This window comes from Fistularia commersonii, chromosome 1 (genome assembly GCF_037954325.1).
Source record: "Fistularia commersonii isolate RoL2024-O1a breed Wild chromosome 1, RoL_Fcom_v1.0, whole genome shotgun sequence".
Taxonomy (NCBI): Eukaryota; Metazoa; Chordata; class Actinopteri; order Syngnathiformes; family Fistulariidae; genus Fistularia; species Fistularia commersonii.
This window is the reverse complement of record NC_141284.1, coordinates 4,159,647-4,179,163: the sequence shown is the minus strand read 5'-3', so window position 1 is coordinate 4,179,163 and position 19,517 is coordinate 4,159,647. Positions and strand designations below refer to the sequence as shown.

Genomic DNA, 19,517 nt, shown 5'->3' with positions numbered 1-19,517 from the left:
TGAACGATGCACCACCAAAAAAGAAGGGGGGGGGGGCGGTTTAATTGAACGTACGGAGCCGAAGGGTCCCCGGTTCGATTCCAAAAGGGGGCCTTTCGGTTCTCCATTCGTCTGCATGGGTTTCCTTAGGATTCTCTGGTTTTCTGCCACAGTCCAAAAACTTGCGGGGGGTTGATTGGAGACAAAAGAGAGGGTGACTGGATAGATAGATAGATGACTTTATTAATCCGACTGGGAAATTAAACTGTCACATTACATTTTACATTACATTCCAGTCATTTAGCAGACGTTTTTATCCAAAGCGACTTGAAAAAATTGCAATTCAATAGCCGAAGATCCAAAGTACCAGTAGTCGTTATTCAGAAGTCACCACTCTACCAAATAGCCATCTCAAAACCATTTACAGTACGTACATACATTCATTTCTTCATTTGTTTGGGGGGGGGGGCTAAGTGCGTTTAGTGGGGTAGCGCTTGGTGAAGAGGTACGTTATTAGCTCGCGGCGGAAGATGGGCAGCGACCCCGCTGTTCTGACCTTTTCCGGGAGTTCGTTCCACCACTGAGGAGCCGAGACCGGTTCAATCGAGTGATGGGGTGGGCAGTCGCCGAGAGGCGGCAGATGGGAGGGGACGGGTAGGCGAGCACAAGGGTCTTGAACTTGATGCGGGCGGCTACCGGGAGCCGGTGAAGGGACAGAAGAAGGGGAGTTGTGAGGGAGAATTTGGGACGATTTTGGCCGCTTTCTGAACAAGCTCCAGAGGCCTGATGGTCTCCGGAGGGGCACCGGCGAGGAGGGAGTTGCAGTCGTCCAGACGAGTCCATGACTAGAGCCCGGATGAGTATCTGCGCCGTATCCTCCGTGAGGAATCTTCCTGATGCTGTGAAGGAGGAATCTGCAGGAACGTTCGACCGCTGCCACGTTTGCCGAGAACGACCATTGGTTGTCTAGGACCACACCCAGGTTTCTCGCAGTTGTGGTCGGCCTGACCACAGTGTTGTCGATGGTGATGGCCCGGTGTCTTTGCGGACAACCTTTAAAAAGCAGCTTACTCTTGTCTAGGCCGTTAGTTGCCATCCAATCTGAGATGTCGGACAGGCGAGCCGTAATACGTTGTTTCCACCTGTGTGTCCGGTGGACAGTCACAGCAGCCAGGTACATGAAAACAACAATAAAGTAAGAAAAAATGAAATGCTAAAATAAAATTCAGCCGCTCCGGTTCAGTGTCCACAGCTTTTGGTATGTCGACGAGTCCGATGGCGCCGAGCAGGAACGATCTCCCGTAGTTGTTGTCGGAGTCTGTTACCGAAGCCGCTCTCAGGACCGGCCAGAGTCTTACGGCGGGAGGGATTGCCCTAGATTGCCAACATTCGGCCCTCGGCCACTTCCAGCGGAGCCGACAAGAGACCCTGCCTGTCGGTGTCCTTTGCCTTGATGCCTGAACCCCAGCAGGAGCAGCCTGTTACAAATAGTGACGGACCCGAGACTCCCCAGGGACGAACGCCAGCTCGGGCCCTTCTTGTCGACACCCTCTGCGTTTGTATGCCGGCGATGGACCGGCGACCGATCCTGTCCGGTGACGGCTTGGATCGGCTCCAGCACCCCTGCGACCCTGAAGGCGGGAAAGGCGGTATAGATAATATATAAAGGAACGAGCGATAGATCCGACATACAGATGTATTTCCCCTATTTTGAATTCCGAACCTCTTGCCGATGTAAAATATTTAAAGCCGCGGAGACGTTCCCCGAATTCGATTTAAGAAAATGGCATTATACCAGGGTCGACTCTGATTGACAGCGACGACTTCAGGGGGCCAGAGAGACACCGAGGGGAAAAAAAAAAAAAAACCTTTGTGCTTGGTGGAGTGTTTAACAATCTGTTAGCATCAGCGGGCGGCTTGTTTTCGCCGCCGCCAACGAGCTCCGCATCTGCTCCGAAACCCTGGTGTATCTGCTTTCGGAAGCGCGCTGGGTGGTTTTACTGTCACTGCCGGGTGATTGACGGACGGGGAATCGAGAGAGAGATGCGCGGCGCTCGTGAAATGAACAGCAAGTCTGAGGAGGAAGAGGCGGCGTTAAGAGATCCGCAGTAAACGGCGCGAGGACGACACGTATTTTGGGGATTCATTGCAATTCAAGACAACACACGTATGGGATACTGGGAATATTTAACAGCGCGTGTGATGTTACGTGTAAAACAATACACAAAAAGGAGTGGGAAGTATTCGCAGAGGTTAGCAAGAGGGCTCCTAGTTCAGTTCCGACATGAGGTTTCACCGGAGACCCTAAATTGCCCGCGAATTCCGCCTATCACCAAGTGATAGCTGGGAAAAGGACCTGCCCTCACCTGCCCTGAGCGCCAGATAAGTGGTTTTAGATAACGAATTATTGGATAAAAAAGCGTTACGCAAATCAGGCATCACGGATTTTGCCGAAAGTGTTGGTAGCCTGGAGCGTAGACCGGCCTGAGGGCTTTTTTTTTTTTTTTAGGCATCAAAAGTCACCTGCCAAAGAAAGCCAGCCTGCGTGAATCATCACATCATCAGCAAATGTGAGAAGTCTGGGGCAGGATATGCAAATAAAGCTCTACAAATTCTTTAAAAAAATATTTTATGAAGGGCCTGGACTCCCAGGAACAGCTGGGTGATAAACACGTTTAATACTTTCATTAGACTTAATAGTTTAGGACATTTTTTTTTTGTTTTTTTTTAATAGATTAAACAGGAGCCTCGGACTCTTCTCAGGAGGTTTCAGTTTCCTCCCAACCATACAAAATGAATGAAAATCCAAACAGCAGCACAGGCTTCTAGTGAGGAGATTATTTAACATCAAAAATAAAATAAAAAAGGTATGTTGCCAAGAATAGTTTGCACAAAGGGAAGCCGCGCCGCAGATTTATTCCGTCCCATCAGGCAGAGGAGCGCCGTCGAGGGCGAGACGTGATCGCGCCGCCGCCGCCGCTGAAAAACAAATATCCCGATAGGGGTATTTGGCCTGTAATCCTTTATGAGAAAGACATTTTCCGACTGAAAATCCATCACAGTTGCAAAGTGGCGCCCGTGTATAAAATATAGAATTGGAAATTGGGTGCGACGTGAAACAAACGTGTCACCTTCCCACAGACTCAACCCTCCACTCTCTTGTATTTACATATATATTTATATTTTACACTTAAGCTGTTAGTTTGACGGCTCCTCTGAACTCCTCTGTCAGACGAAACCGGATCCTATTTTCTTAAGCGCCTCGTCAGTTCTTGAGGCAATTTTCCCCTCAAGTGACAAAAGTGGACGCGATCGCTGTCAGTAAAGCGATTTATCTCCTCGGATCCAGACCCCCGACGCGGGAAGTCCTCGGTTTACGACATTTTCGACCTTCTGCGTTTTGTCGTTACGTCGCCGTCTCCATTGACTTATTAAGAAAGTCTTGTTCTGTCATTCCAACGCAAGGCGTTTGCGATGTTAAAACAGGTTTTGCGTGGGAAGCTTTGTGTACATTCATCGGTCGTCCTTTCGTTTTGTTTGTGTTGTTTTTTTTTTTTTTTTTTGCGTTTCGACATCAGACGAGAAAAAAAACGTGTCACGAGTCCGTTTGAAACGTCAAATGTCACTTCCCACATACTGGCTTTATACCGACTTTACGTCGCCGTGTTTGTTACGCTATATATCCACTAGAGGGCGCCGTAGAGTTCGGGATTAGAATGGTCTTAATCAGTGTGCTCCAACCGCCGGGATGCACAAGAAATAATCACTAGTTTCCGTTGGATTTATTATCTGAGCCCGAACTAGCTTTATTTTGAAAAATGACCGGAATCTGTCGGTTACTCGAGCGCCAAAAATATACCCACAAGCTAGCAAAATGAGTCGAAAACAGACGTCGGACGGAAAGTTTCTTTTCGTAGGGGAAAAGGTCTAGTGAAGGGACAGAAGAAGAGTCTACAACTTCAGAAAAAAAGAAGTTTTTTTAACCAGGAGTTCTACTTGAAATGTGGATTTATCGTCAGACCAAGCCGCTCTGCATAATATGCGGCAACTAGGCGGTGAAGCCTTCGTTATACCTATAGTGGCTAAAGTTCCCTCTAAGTATTTGCCAAAGTGTTCACTCATTTAACCACTCTAAGACGGAAAGAACGAGTCTCTACGCGTGTTTACTGTTGACGACGGTAGAAAACAGTGTGTTCGCTCCGTCCTTCACTGAATCAGCCGGTATCCAACGGTTTTACCTTTATACACATTTGAACTGATCACGTCATAGCTCAGCGCCCGCTCCGAACCTTATTTGGTTAACATAAACATGAATACATGAATAAGCATGTACTCAACAAAAAAGCAAAATTAAATACAATAGAATAATTATGCTATAATCAACAATCACCAAAATATAATGCAATAATATTATATCCAAATCTGAGCTTAAATTACAAAAAATGGAAAATGGCACTAACAATACCCATGTTACGTTGTTGGTGCCATGTTACCAGGAAAGTTGCGTACGAGTACACGGTGGATTCGTCTTTATTATAATACTCGCGATATAATGATTGATTTGTTGGACAACCCTGGAGTTCAGTGTCTGATCCAGGGTTGTCCAACAAATCAATCTTAAGCTAGCTGCGGCTAGCTGCTGCTAGCTGCAGCCACTCCAAATTTTGGATATCTGATACAATCATCTCAGAGGAGACGCTCGGCCGCGGCCGTCTTCCATTCCCGCTCAAATGTTTATCTTTCTCCCGTCTGCAGAGCCAGGCCATGCGCATCGTTCGCACCGTGGGCCAGGCGTTCGAGGTCTGCCACAAGCTGAGCCTGAAGCACACGCAGCACGCCGCCGACGGGCTGCCGGACTGCCACGGGGAGAGGAACGGCAACGATACGTCCATCGCAGGTAAGACGGAGGAGGGATTTGCGGGTTAAAAAGGTGGAGATCTCGAAAAAGATCGGCGTCGTGCCGAAACCTTCCGCCTCCAGAAGGAGCCGCTTTGCAAATCGGCCCGACGGCGTGATTATAAGAGGATTATTCCGCCTGTCCCGCGCCCGGGGGTTGTTAGACAGCATTGTTAGGATTAAAAGAAACAAAAAAAAAAAATCAAGAGATTAGACGCCCCTACTAGATCCGACCGGACTTGAACCCCTAAGCCTGTGGCTTCGCAAACACCGTAAGAACGGCACCTGCCCCGCAGCACACACTCCAACCAAAGATCCGTTTTCATTCAATGCCCTTTTTTTTTTTTTTTTTTGAGAGGATCTTCTTCTTTTTTTGGGGGGAACCAAAATGACGGTTCCGGGATTGGGGGTGTCAAGGATTGTTCCTGACCCGGAACAGCCGTTTTATTTTTTTCAAAAAAACAGAAAGGCGTTCAGCAAGGAAGCAGAAGGGGACAAGAAAATTAATGTTTGGTTTGATTCACTATTCCAAATTTTTTTTTTTCCCATGGGGGGATACCACCGGCTCGCAGGAGTCAATGTGTAGTCATGGAAACAGTCTCTGTGGTAACAACACAATCGTATAATATAACAAACGGATCTAATCGGCGCCCTGTTAATATTGTTCTCCATCTCTTACTAATTTAACCAGGGGAATCTAAAGGTGCGGATGTCCGTGATAGAAAAATAAGATGGATATCTGTTATTTTAAAATCAAAAAAACACCTGCCATATAATGTTCATATAATGCACGGCTGGATTCCCTTAAGCTCCGCCCCTCCCAGCCAGAAACCCAGGAGTGGTTCTTTTGACCTTCGGCTTTGACCTCTGGGCCCGTTGCGCCCCGACGTCCTCCTTCTCGCGTTATCGGAAACTTCCACGAGGAAGCGCGGGAGACCTGTCCATCCCGATACGGAGCGTGGGAAAAAAAAAAAAACGCAGAAGAGGTCGACGCGGGCGTAGCGTGCCCTTCAGCCGTTCGCAAAGGCAACGTAAACCACAACAAACAAAACAAAACAAAAACTGTTACACGCATAAATCCCATGATATCGCCCTCACATGTTCACTCTCACATATACCCCAGATAGCACACACACACACACACACACACACACACACACACACACACACACAGACGTCAGCGCCGTGCCCACGTTGGCAGGCCAGAGAGGGTAATGATAGAGCGAATGTCACGGATGACTCAACCCACAGAAAGAAGGCGCCGCGCATCAACCCCGGTGGCCCCGCCGCTACTTTTATCCGCCGGCTCGTGCCCTGAGGGAGCCGGCTTCTGCGCCGCGCCGCGACACGTGGCTGCGACGGGGGAGGCGGCGAGGTGACGGGTGACGGGCAGCGCCGCAGAAACCCCGGAGACCGGCTCACTTTGACATGCCGATGAGCCTAGAAACCCGCCTTCCCCCAACAAGTCAATGCAATCCGAAGGGGACCACCACACACACACACACACACACACACACACACGCGCTGTCACGGCAGGTTAGGAAACACAAGGCCCTGTCGCACATTTCTCAAGACGCTTATCTGGAGAACTAATTATCATGGCAGAGAAAAGGGAAGGAACAGAAGTGCGGGAGACGGAGGGAGGGGGGGAAGCTTGATGGGGGTCACGGAGGATAAGAGCGGCGAGAAGGGATGGAAATGTAGAAAAGGATTAGCGGTGGGAAGCGGCCATGGAGACGCACGGGGAGCGACTGGGGGTCTGGAGAAATGAGGAAGGAGCCCAACGTATTTTGCGCTCTGCGGAATAGAATTACCGCATTTTTCAGAGTATTGGGCGCGCCTGAATATAAGCCGCACCGGCTAAAAATAAACAAATATGTACATATAACACTTTGTGACATGAGATATTCACACAGAAACTTGTTTTTTTAATTTTAATTCAATACATACCGGCTCATTAGCCTAAAAAAAATCTGTTGTTGAAGCCTCAGTGTTCAAAGCGTGAGAAAAAAGTAGCGGTTCATAGTCCTGAAATTACTGTATGCATTATATTTATATTCATATTCATATTAATCGATATTGTTATTGTTGCGCTGCTGTGACAAATGAATTTCCCCGATGGGGATCGATAAAGTATCATCTTTTGGATCTGAGCGGTCGAGACTCGGCGCCGCCCGAAGTTTGATCCCTGTGACGTTTGTTAGTTTGTTTTTCATCTCTTCAGGCCTCCATTGTCTCCCTCCTTCACAATGGGAGAAGAGAGAATTCAAAGACCGTTTGTGCTTTCTTTTATATCTAAAAAAAAAACAAAAATTCAACCGTGTTGGACTTCACTGAGCGCATGAAGGGAAATAATAGAATTATATATTAATGAAGATTATAGAACTATTTGGGACACGTCACCCACTTCTTGGTAGAAGTACTTGGAGTAACACTAACTGATAAGATATGTTGACTTTGTGCAAATTATGTATATTTACAATAAATATTTTAAGACTCTAAAAACAAATAATAAAAATAATTAGTATTTTTGTTATTATTATTATTATTATTATTATTAATATTGCCACTATCAAATCAAATTTCTGCACTGATCTTTGTCAGTGATGAGCGGTAATAAATAATAATAATGTTGACTTTGTGCAGTTATGTATATTTACAAAAAATATTTTAAGATTTAAAAACAAATAATAATAATCATCATCATTATTATTATTATTATAAAATCAAATTGTAAAATACCTGCGTTGATCTCTGAGTGATGAGAGGTAATACATAATAATGTTGACAAAAACTATTTTAAGACTCAAAACAAATAAAAATAATAACAATTATTATTATTATTATTACAATAATTATTAATTAATAATTATAATAAGAAGAAGAAAAAGAAGAAGAATATATTTAGAATTATTATTGTTATTACTATTATTATTGTTATTATATGGAGCTTGAAGTGTATTATAATATATTATTATATATGAATAATAATAATATTATTATTTGTTTTTAGAGTCTTAAAATATTTTTTGTAAATGTACATTATTACACAATGTCAACTTGTCTTATCATTATTATTTTTATTATTATTTATCGCCTCTCATCACTGATAAAGATCAGCCTGTGTTTCTTACAATTTGATTCTGGTTCTCTCCGTGTTCTCCGTCCAAAAACGTGGTCTAAAAAATAAAGGTTTCATCGGAAACACAACCTGGCTGTCGTTGCGTACGAGAGGGTGAGCAGCTGGGACCGGAGCCCCTCAGCTGCAACCCTAGAGCAGAATAATAAGAATTCAAATATGCGCCCGGGACCCGACATAATGGATTCACTAAACAAAGTTTCTTTTAATATAGTCGTACTAATAATTCGATGAATGGCGGTGAAGCACCGACATTCAGAATCCACAGTGCAGCTCATTGTGAAGTCAACCAATTAGTATGCAAATCAGCTTGAACTGCCGTGTGTGTGTGTGTGTGTGTGTGTGTGTGTGTGTGTGTGTGTGTGTGTGTGTGTGAGCAGGGGATCCTACCACAGTTGTACACTGTAACAGCAAAGCCCGAGGAGCCGTGCATGCTGGCTGCCAACACATGCTAAAATCTGCGCACCCGCCCACACACACACACACACACACACACACACACACACACACACACATAAACACAGCGAAGTGTTAACAAGTCCATTTTAAAGGCTGTTGATTTTTTTTCACTTGTTTGTCGTTTTTTTTTCGGCCTTTGGATAAAGCCCAACTTGCCTTCTCAGTTTGCTCTCAGTTATTACAGTAAACAAGCGTCGCATCACATCCCGCCGGCGCCTCCGTTGAGCGAGCAGCCATATTGATTTTTTACTCCCCTCCCGCCAAAGAAGGAGGCGCGGCTCTGCGTGAGGCTTCTCAGAAGCGGGACGGAGTCTCCCGGTCTTATGTGGGGGCTTACAGAGCTGTTTATTTAAAGCACGGGTGAAGTATTGAGATATTTGAAGGCGCTTTCCAATAGGCTCCACCGTGACATACCTCTTAAAGATTCCGTGTGTGTGTGTGTGTGTGTGTCCCATGTGCGCTTGTGTTCATGCCTATGCCACCAACATCGCGTGTGTGTGCAGGCGTGCGTGTTCACCCACCTGTATGTGTGTGCACGCTGCTGGGCCCAGCCCGCCAGCTCGCAGATGCCGAGAAGACGCCGGCGGCCGAGGAGACGGACATCGACGCCGACGAAACCGCTCAGCCGGCGGCGTCGACGACCCCGGCGGCGGTTGCCACGGCGGCGGAGGAGCTTAACCTGAACAGGGGCGTGACCGACCTGGACGCCACCGCCAAGGCCTCGGACCCCGACCCTTCGGACACCAAGGTAAGACGTGTGCCCGCCAAGGCGACCAAGGCAAAGTCTCTGCATGTACTGGACATAAACGATCCACGCTGACATGAAATTAACAAAACAATAATAATAATAAAAGAGTGCAAATTAACTGTAAAGTGCACTGTTTTATAAAACAGTAAACACTAAACTGAGGTATGGAGCACGCAGAGAGTATTATGATATTTAACAGCATGTGAGTAGGTGTAGAGGATTTTTTTGTTTTTGCTTGTTTGTTTGTGTACAGTTTAGCGCAAAGGTCAGTAGGAAGTGCCATGATACCAAAATGGTATCTGGTGCAACGACAGCGTGATGGTTTGAGGGGTTTCGAAAGCTCCGGGTCGGACTCTTCAATTTGGTGTTGTAACATGTTCTCGTTGTTTCGCCCCGCGCCCTGCTAGCAAAATGCTACATTGTGCTAGCCATTTCAATGTAGCATTGAGATAATCCAGAGACAAAGCTCTCAGGAGATCAGGTGATGTTATTTTAATATAATATTTATTCTGAAGAAGTCGGTGCTGAACAATCACCAGAGAGGTTTTCGCTGTTTATTTCTTTTTTTTGTTGGCAGAACATCAGCTCACTTTGCAGTTGACCTTTGACCTCTGACATATTAAAAAAAAACCTATCAATTATACATTGCACCCTGCGAGTCCGCTGTTCGGACAGAATTAGCATATGAGATCGTGGGGTCTTGACCTTTGACCTGCAGAATCCGATTTTTCTTCCCGCAAACCCCTGAGCTGTCAGCCCATCGGCCCAGAATTTAGATTTTAATCATTGGGGTTTCGGAGACCGGCACGAGAACGCCGACCCCGCTAAGTGCCTGACGTCCTCCTTGCTTTTGGCTTCTGCGCTAATTTACATTTATCTGACCCAAGTCACGGCGGCGTTTCTCAAAGCCGGTCGCCTTGGAGCTCGCCGTCCGTCTCGCCGTTTCCAACGGCGGCTAACATCCCAGCCGACCGAGATGGAGCCCGGCGGTCAGACCGGGCAGCACGCCTGGATATTTAAACCCGTTTTTGGAACTCGGAATCCTAATGACAGACAATCCCGAACGAGCTGAATGTCATCTCGGAAGATCCGTCCCCCGGCGAGCGGCGGCTTCCCCGTCGTTTTTTCCGCGCGCCGGAGAAGAGACGGTCTGACTGGGAGTCGGATCAAATCTCCCGACGCGGCGGCGAGCCCACGCAAACGCCAACCCATAAACGGGATGGTTGACATGGCCGGGCCGGAGCCCAGCTGGCTGCGGCGGCGCGGGCTCGCCGCTCCATCGGCCGCCGTAAATGGACTCCAGCTGCCGCTGCTCTCGGGCGCCAGGCACGCCGTCGGCGTGTTCGCGAGAGGGAAGGGGGGTTAAAAGGAGGGCAGGAAAAGCACCTGCTGCTCTTCATCAGGACGCCGGCCTTCGCCAGGAAACATCAGGATGCATTCATGCTTACGTGACAAAAAGCTCCCTTCCTTTCACTTATTTAGCGCCGTCATGCGATTGACAGGTGATCTTGATTTAGACTCCGCCCCTTCCTCAGCGTGGACGCGTGGCGTAAACTGTGAATGAACAAATCTGCCTTTTTTTCCGTGAGTCTGGTCTTCTTCTTGATTTGAAACACGTCTCCCGTACTGTTTTTTCTTTCGTTTTATCTGAATAAATGAGCAGGAAGGAAGCAATTTAAAACCTATTTTATAAAGAATTCATCAAATTACCACCTCGGACCTTCAGAGCCTGTTTTCGGACTCGTTCGCTGAAATGTTTTCATGGATTTTTCCCCCCCCGATAATGTTGTTGTTGTTTTTTCCGGTTCACGATTTGTGAAAGCAGTAAATCATCTGATATTAAATGTAGGTTCGGAGTTCTGCTTCCCCCATCAGGAAGCTTCGGGTTCAGGAGACGTCAAACGGCAATTACGTACAAAAAGTCGTTTTTAAACCGCCGACCGTCTCATTTCGACATCCGCGAAATGTCTTCTTTTTTGGTTGCAAGGTACCAAAAATCCACCTTCGATGGGGACGAACTATCGGGGACTAAATCACGACCGGGACAGTGACGTCACAGCCTGCATGCGACCCAGTCGGCGTCCGGACAACATTTAAGCGCCGACGGTACCTTTGATTGATGAGAGTATTGATCTGATACTGATATCGATCGGTGAAACTGAAGCACTGGTCGAGTTCCGGTCAGACTCGGATGGTTTCGGGTGTTTTCCGCCGGTTCGGCCAAATAAATTGTTCTCTTCAAATAAATTAAATTACAGTATACCCTTGTTTTTCGCGGGGGTTATGTTCCAAAAAGAACCCGTGATAGGCAAAATCCGTGAAGTAGAAACCTTTATTTTTTTTTTTTTACAATTATTATACAATTAAATACTCTATAAGACATTGAAAAGAAAGAACAAACCATTTTACAGGCTCAATCATTCGTTTCACAAATAAAAGTACTGTACTTTAGAAACGTTTTTTTTCAACAAATAACTTGTGTACTGTACTGTTAAATAATCATTTTAATCATCAATGTGAACAGAAGGCTTCAAATAGCGGAGATTAGCGCCGCCCACTGCGACCCGAGTCATTGGATTAAACGGGAGAAAATTAAAAATGATTATGAAAAAAAATGCGGACAGTTGCAACCCTTTTTGCATCCTTATTAAAACTCATCGCCGCTGTCGTCCTTATGTTTTTTTCTTCCTTCTTTATGGAACGAACGGAAGATTCATTAAATCCGTAATGCCGACCTACAGCCACGTAGCTTTTACCTTCCCTTAGCATGTCCAGAAGTTTAACTTTATCTGCGATAGATAGCATCTTCCGCTGCCTTTTGGGCCCTTTTGTCGGTCCAGAGCGTTTTGTCGACATCATGGGTTTTAGAGAAACTCGAAATCGCGAGAGAATTTGCACTTACGTCATGTAAATTCGGCAAGCTGTTCTACGTACGTGTACATATTAAACTGCGATGTTATTGACGCACAGGTAGAGAAGAAGCGGAGTGACTTTTTAGCCAATCAGAATGCAGAACACAATGCACCATGCAAATCCGTGAAGTAGCGAAACCGTGAAAAGTAAACCGCGTTATAGCGAGGGATCACTGTAATCAAAGAGATCCCGCTTCTAGTTACGGTTCTAACTGCCGGTAAACCGCGCGTTTCTTCCCACAGGTTCGGTTTCACCAGAAATAATGGAAGCAAGGAGCGGCTGGGAAACAGTCCAGTCGGGACTTTATTAAACCCCGCATCAGGACGCCTTCGTGCTCGTCAACTGAGCCAGGGATTAGCAGCCTCACCCGTCGGCCTCCCGCCCTCGGGTTAGCAAACCAAACCGTTGGGTCGCTCAAACTTCCCGGAGTCTCGTTTCGGCCCAGAGTTACCAGACCTTTCAGCCGCCGCTGATTGAATGCAGGGGCTGCGCGGCACAAACAATGATTCCCGGCCCCCGACGCAACCGTTCCCCGCTCACAACTCTGTGTGTGTGTGTGTGTGTGTGTGTGTGTGTGTGTGTGTGCGCGCACCAACGTTGTGTTCAGTTCTACAACATGCATGCATTTATTTTTTTTATTTTTTTTCGCCCGCAGAACATTTGTCATTCCAACCTGGTTGATAGATTGCAGGAGAATGAACGGGGACAAGTGGTGGAGAAGGTAGCAGTGAATAACGTGTGTGTGTGTGTGTGTGTGTGTGTGTGTGTGTGTGCGGTGGTGTTGGATCACTGCAGGATTTCTCTGGACGCTCATGAAAGGGAAAGCAGCCCGTGAGTGTTGAGGTTCATTCGCTTTCCGTCGCCTCCTGTTAGACTGACGGGTCTCAACGTCCAATCCAAGCCTCCACACACACACACACACACACACACCAACAACAACTTTTCATAGCTTTTTGTGTTGACGGGATCGAGTGAGGATTCCCATTTTTTTTTTTTTTTTTTTTTTTTTTTGGTGAGGCGATACACAGAGAGCTCAAAGAGATGACCCGACCTTCGCGATACGTAACGCCTCTTTTTTTGTGCTTTTGAGAAAGAAAAAATAACGCTCAGTCGGCCCCATCTTGCCGGCGGAGCGAAAGCGGGGCCGCGGACCAGATCGATAGAGCAGGACCAGTGAAGCCGAAAGCCTTTTCTTTCTCCAGGATAGGCGGGAATTCTCAGAATGGGTGTGAACGCCGGCCCAGGCGGCCTCGGGTGAACCGGTCACTGGCGGGTGCAGCATCTTCACCCCTTCTTCTGAAAACAGCCAAAGCTCTGATAGAAACTCTTATTGAGATAGAAGTTTTCATTGACGTATCGGGAATTTTGTATTTTGTCACGAACGGGCGACTCTCGTCTTTCTCTTCCCGTTAATAATTCATAGAGGGAAATATCAGGGTTTTCTGTTTCTTTTTAAGATGCTCGGTCATGAGCGTCCCGGAGGAATCCTTCGCTGAAAAGTGGAAATCTCAGCCTCGGTGCCCTCTACGGCGAGGAGAGGAATCGATAAAATGACTCGTAGTTGTATTGCATCGTAGTTTCAAGGCAAAAAAAAAGAAAAAGAAAAAAACACCCCCAAGTGATGAGCGAGCGGCGGTTTTATCTCGATAAAATCAAACAAAACATCGAGCTAGCTGCTCCTCCGTCCCAGTCCTCGTGTCCTGAAATCCTGGGGTGTTCCCAGAATAAAATATCAAGAGCAGCCTCCGCAAACGGAAAGCACAGATGTAAATTCGTCATTGGCATTTAAATCCGATCATTCATTTTTTGGGTGTTTTTTATTGAAACTAATCCTTTTATAAGTCAGAAAGTAAGTCATACAACTTTCGCCCCCAAGGTTGATCACATACATTTCTCCTGACCACGGTATGACCTCTAGGTTAACATCCTAGTCCAGGGGTCGGCAACCCGTAACACCCAAAGAGCCATTTGGACCCGGTTTCCTAGGAAAAGAAAACACTGGGAGCCGCAATTACTTTTTGACTTCTAAAATAAAGATACCACTGTACATATTGCCTTTTATTACCTTTAGTATAAACAAGTGTGTAGTGGGTTGCTTCTGATATTCACAAAGTATTACAGAAAAAATTAAATTTTATTTATGTAATGAGCTCATTTTGAGCTTTGGGCTTTCTGAGCGTGTAGCGGAGCCTTGACCTGAATTTTAAGAATAAATGGGGAAAAAAAATCACCGTCTCAGTAAACAATAAAAAATAAATATTTGCAAAATATCTTCATAAATATTTATTTTACCTGGTTTATGAGACTTCTGCTCCTGAACTTCTACGCACAGCATCTGCAAACCGGGACTTTACCGGCTGGCGGTGATACCGGCTTCCGTGAGTGTGGCGTTAATTTGAGCGGCGAAAAATGATAATAATATATAATAATAATAATGAATATATTATATATAATAATATATAATATCATTACGGAATTAATGAATCTTCCGTTCGTTCCATAAAGAAGGAAGAAAAAAACATAAGGACGACATTAGCAATGTATAATACAGTACTTAATCGTAAAATAATTGTGAAAAAAAAGTAAAGGTTTCTACTTCACGGATTTTGCCTATCATGGGTTCTTTTTGGAAAGTAACCCCCGCGAAAAACAGGGGTTACCGTACACCATTTCTTCTGTTTTCTGCGGTTTCATTTTCGCGAATCTTTGTTTTTCTGATGTTTCCTACAGTCTCAGTTAAGTGGGGATCTTTTTTTTTCAAAACGTCAACAAAACCAAACGTTGTCGTATATGAAAATTCAAAGTTGAGAGAAAACTCAACCAATGCACTTGTAAGTCAAGTTTCCACTGAATCTCCAACCTGGAAGTCACCAACTAGTAAGAAAGAAACCCAAGAAGTCGCCCGAAATTCTTTAAAGGTTTTGATCTTTACAAATTCAGCAAGACAAAATCTCACGTCATAATAAGAACGTCAAACCTGCCGTCAGGTTCGGAGGCTCCGTCGGCAACCCAACGTTCAGCTGAGAAACACGTATAAAAACGAACAAAAATCTTAAACAAAAAACAATTCGCTGAAAGACAGTTTTGACCCATCATGTAGCACGAAATTAGCCAAAAGTTCAGCACCGACTTCTCAGCGATGCGACTTCTCTTCTTGTTTCTGCAGCTGTGGTTTTAGTTTCAAACACCCAATTAAAGCTGTCGGAAGAGGCCGCGCCGCCTGAGCGAGCGGGACTTTGACATGAAAAACTTGGAAATTATGAATCGGGAAAATAGAAAAAGTGAGCGTGTCGCTGAAGAACACGTCTGATTTAAAATATATAACAAATACAGACTCCTCCGCTTGTTGACTTCTTCTCAAAGATTTCAAGACAAGCGCCAACATGGCGGCGCGGCGGTTGAGCTTTTCCAGCAGAAAGGCTGCTAAAGTCCAAAGATAACGGTTTTGCCCTTTTCTCCTCTTTTTGCATCTCAAACAACCAATTAACACGACGAGTGTGTTTTAAAACACGCCGGCGTCGACGCTTTTGACGAAGCTGGTCCTTCAGTCCGTTTATGATCTGATACCCTGGCTATTCCGTCAAGAACGGCGCTCCTCCTCTCCCTCGCTAGTTATTTTATTGCGTGGTGCATTTGTTGTGTCTCAGTGTGTGTGTGTGTGTGTGTGTGTGTGTGTGTGTGTGTGTGTGTGTGTGTGATGGCAGGCAACGCGATAACAGCCGGAGCAGCAGATATAAAGACCTCCTTTCTCTCCCTCATCCCCCCTCTGTCTGCCTCCCCTCTTTTTTTTATTCTTTTTTTTTTTTCTAAAGAGAAGTGAAAGAGAAGTGAAAGTGCAAACGCAGGTAACCCATTGTTTACAGCGGATTCCGACCGTTGTCGTGACGATGGGTTTTCCCGCCTCCCTTTTCTCCGCCGTTTTACTCACCCGTTCGTAATTGGCTTCGGCCACGGAAAGCATTGTTGTCATTTTATCATTATTATTCATTCGTTCATTTACACAATGTCTAAAATAAACAAATATGTACATCTATAGGCCGCAGGTGTTCACGTTGCAACATGGGATATTTACACAGAAATATTTTTGTAAACTTTCGGTAATCGCTATCTCGGTCTTCCTCCTGCGCGCTAAAACCGTTAAAGTCGTCGTCTTCCGTGCCGGAATTGAACGTCCTCAGAATTTCACGGGAATTTCATTATTTATTTTAAATATAATATTTTTTTCCCCGCGAAAGTAGCAGCTTATAGTCTGGAAATTCCGGTATTATCTTTATCGTTATCTTCTTCTGCGATCGGTCGTCTGCTTCAATATAAACATCTTCTTAAAGCTTTGAGCGAAAAACAAAGTGAAGGTTTCCGTGGAAACTAGAGTAATTTGGCTAGTTTTGTAGGAACGCTAATACATTTAATATATAATGTTTTTACTTTTTTACCAACTGGACAACTTAATTACTTCCACATTTATTATTCCTGTTAAATACGTTTACTGTTGTTGTTGCTGTTAAGAGCTTGCACAAATCCTATTAATACGCGCATGTGTGTGTGTGTGTGTGTGTGTGTGTGTGTGTGTGTGTGTGTGTGTGTTTAAAAAGGACTGATGGGTCTATTTGCACTCAGGGAGCCACTTCAAGAAGGAGCGAGACAATTTTCAGTGACCTTGTATGCCCTTCAACAATCTCCACCAGCATTTTTGAAATCACACACACACACACACACACACACACACACACACACACCTATCGGCGTCATTCATTACATCAGCGCATAATACGACCTGTCAGATTGGATAATGTGTCGTCATTAGCCTGAACCTGCAGCTCAGACAGGCCATCAGTCATGTTTCGCAGCTCATTCGCAGAATCTCATGGTGTGTGTGTGTGTGTGTGTGTGTGTGTGTGTGTGTGTGTGTGTGGCACCAGAAGGTGTTGAGAGGTAAGGCAGATGGCGAATTGTAGTTTTTTTTTTTGTTTTTTTATTTAGTTTTTTTTTTCCCCTGGTTCCTGTAAAATCAGGCTGGGACTTGTTTCCGTGGCTGCGACGCCTCCCGCTTGTGACGGCGGAGCTTGTTTGGGTTCCATCTGGCGGTCCGATGGTTCCCTCGCCGAGGCGCTCTGAGGCTCAGCCTGTCCACGGAAACAAAATAAAAACACGAACCCCTCCCCCTACCTTTTTTTTTCATAAAGCGTAATAACCTTTCGTGGAACATTTGTTGCACACATTATCAATTGGACGCGGCGATCCGAGCAGCGAAGTCCAACTTGTCCTGTTGGAACTTTCACAAAAAATTTAAAAATTACACTATTGATAAAAACAATAATGAAAATAATAATATAAGTATTATTATTAGTAGTAGTAGTAGTTGTAGTTGTAGTATACTGTTTATAATAACAATTGCGACGACAATGATAATAATGATAATAATAGCAATAATAATGTACAGTAACAGCAAAACAATTTTTTTTCTAATGCAAGAAGAAGTTTCCAGGTGAGGTCATGTGGCTGCGGAACCTCCAAAAACCCCGATTCTGCAGTATTTAGTGTACGTGGAAATATGTGATGCTCTCAGGAATTCAAGCTTGAAATAATAATAATAATCATCGTCATGAAAATTATACTAGTGATAATAACACAAGTGATGACAATAATAATAATAAAATAATAAATAAAATACTAAATAATAGTAATGATATTCAATAATATCCCAAAGATTTTTTTTTTTTTTTTTTTTTGCAAAAGCACAAAGTTTGAAAAATATATGAGAAATTCACTCCGAAATCGGCAAAAAACCCAAAACTGCAAAGGATTTTCACAACCAATTCACAACCAATTCACAACCAAAATGCAGATTTCACAGGGGGCAATAATAACACACTAATAACTGATATTGTTATTCATCAGCTTACAGCCTTGATATTATAGAAACTTAGGATCAGATGGACACTTATTTCACTTATTTTCCAACCCACTGTCATTATCATCATTATTATTATTGATATATTATAGGTTGAATTCTGGCTTGTCACTGACAGACCCAACATTTCCACGTACACTAAATGCTGCAGAATCGGGGGCCGTCGGAGGGTCGGCCGCCACATGACCCCCCCTGGAAACAATCAGGAGGCAGCGATCTGAGTCCCAGACCTCATTACTGCCGGAGGAGAGAGTCACTGATTTGCATCCTCGCCACCGCCGCCGCTAATCAGCGTCGACGCCATCCACATTCGGATTCTTGTTTTGATGACGATTTTTGCTCTCAGAGGCGTTTGGCGGCAGCCGCCGTTTGTCCTGATTACACCCGTTCATGTGCATATGTTAATATTTTCCTTTTTTTTTTTCTCTCTCTCTCTCTCTCAAGTCTCCGCACATTTTCGGCTCCTTTCAGATGGAAAAAGTTTTAGCTTCAAACGACAGGTCGGCCCTCTTTTTCGTCAGCTATTTTACTGCCGCTTTTTAAAAAAGAGAAGTATAATTAAGAATGTATATTATTGCGCCGAAATACTTCTTTGTCGGCAGTCATAAAATCCGGCCGGGCTTTTATTGTCCCGCCGCCGGCTCACAATTAAAGTCCTCCCGTATCCGTAGTTCTGTTTCTGCCAACATAACGTTATTTATTTTTATATATCCATAGCAACAGCGTAACGTGATTCCGTCCGTGATAAAAATACTAAATCAAATTAATGATAAAACATAAATACGGTGGTTCACTCCTTGTCCAGAAACTTGCAGGAGGTTCAATTGAGACTAAATCTGGACTAAATTGTCCAGATGTGTGAATGAGAGAGTGAATGTTTGCATATATTTACAGTTTTTCCCGAACTGTAAGTCACTCCAACCAAAAATACATAATGAAGAAGAACAAATATTTTGCACTGGACCATAAGTTCCATTTTGGGGGTATTTATTTTATAAACCAAGAACAGATATTTCACCTTGAAAGGCAAGATATAGTGTTATGTCGGAGCGGAGGTGCCCAACAAGGATAATTTGTTGGCTAAACCTTATGTTTATTAGAACAATTACAATAATCTTTTCCGTCTCTGCGCTCTCGCTCCTCCCACTCCATCCCCTCGCTCCTCCCGAAACACATTCACAGCCTGTTGGAAATCACAGAACTCTGACCATTCTAAACAGTACCGCAGGGTCGTTATAGTATTAATTACAATAGAATAGAGAATAGCAGGCTGAATCGGTGTCTGGTTTTGTACGAGGAAGTGTGGAGTGACAGAGATGTTAGACTGGTGCAGGACATGTATGCTAGCTGTGAGACAGCGGTACGGTGCACTATATATATATATATATAAGTCGCACCTGAGTATAAGTCGCAGGACCAGCCAAAAGGTGCAAAAAAGTTCGACTTATAGTCGTCCACATCCTGTAACCTTC

The 19,517-nt window shown here is 44.7% G+C and overlaps 1 protein-coding gene across 1 annotated transcript in view; it reads left to right on the top strand.

Annotated features, from left to right (window-relative positions):
* The window catches only part of nos1apa (nitric oxide synthase 1 (neuronal) adaptor protein a), a 155,712-nt gene that overhangs the window by 114,223 nt on the left and 21,972 nt on the right, over positions 1-19,517 (top strand). The window contains exons 6-7 of the mRNA XM_086144846.1: positions 4,735-4,876; positions 8,977-9,221. Of these exons, the coding sequence (XP_086000972.1) occupies positions 4,735-4,876; positions 8,977-9,221 (387 nt within the window). The remainder of the gene's footprint in view (positions 1-4,734; positions 4,877-8,976; positions 9,222-19,517) is intronic.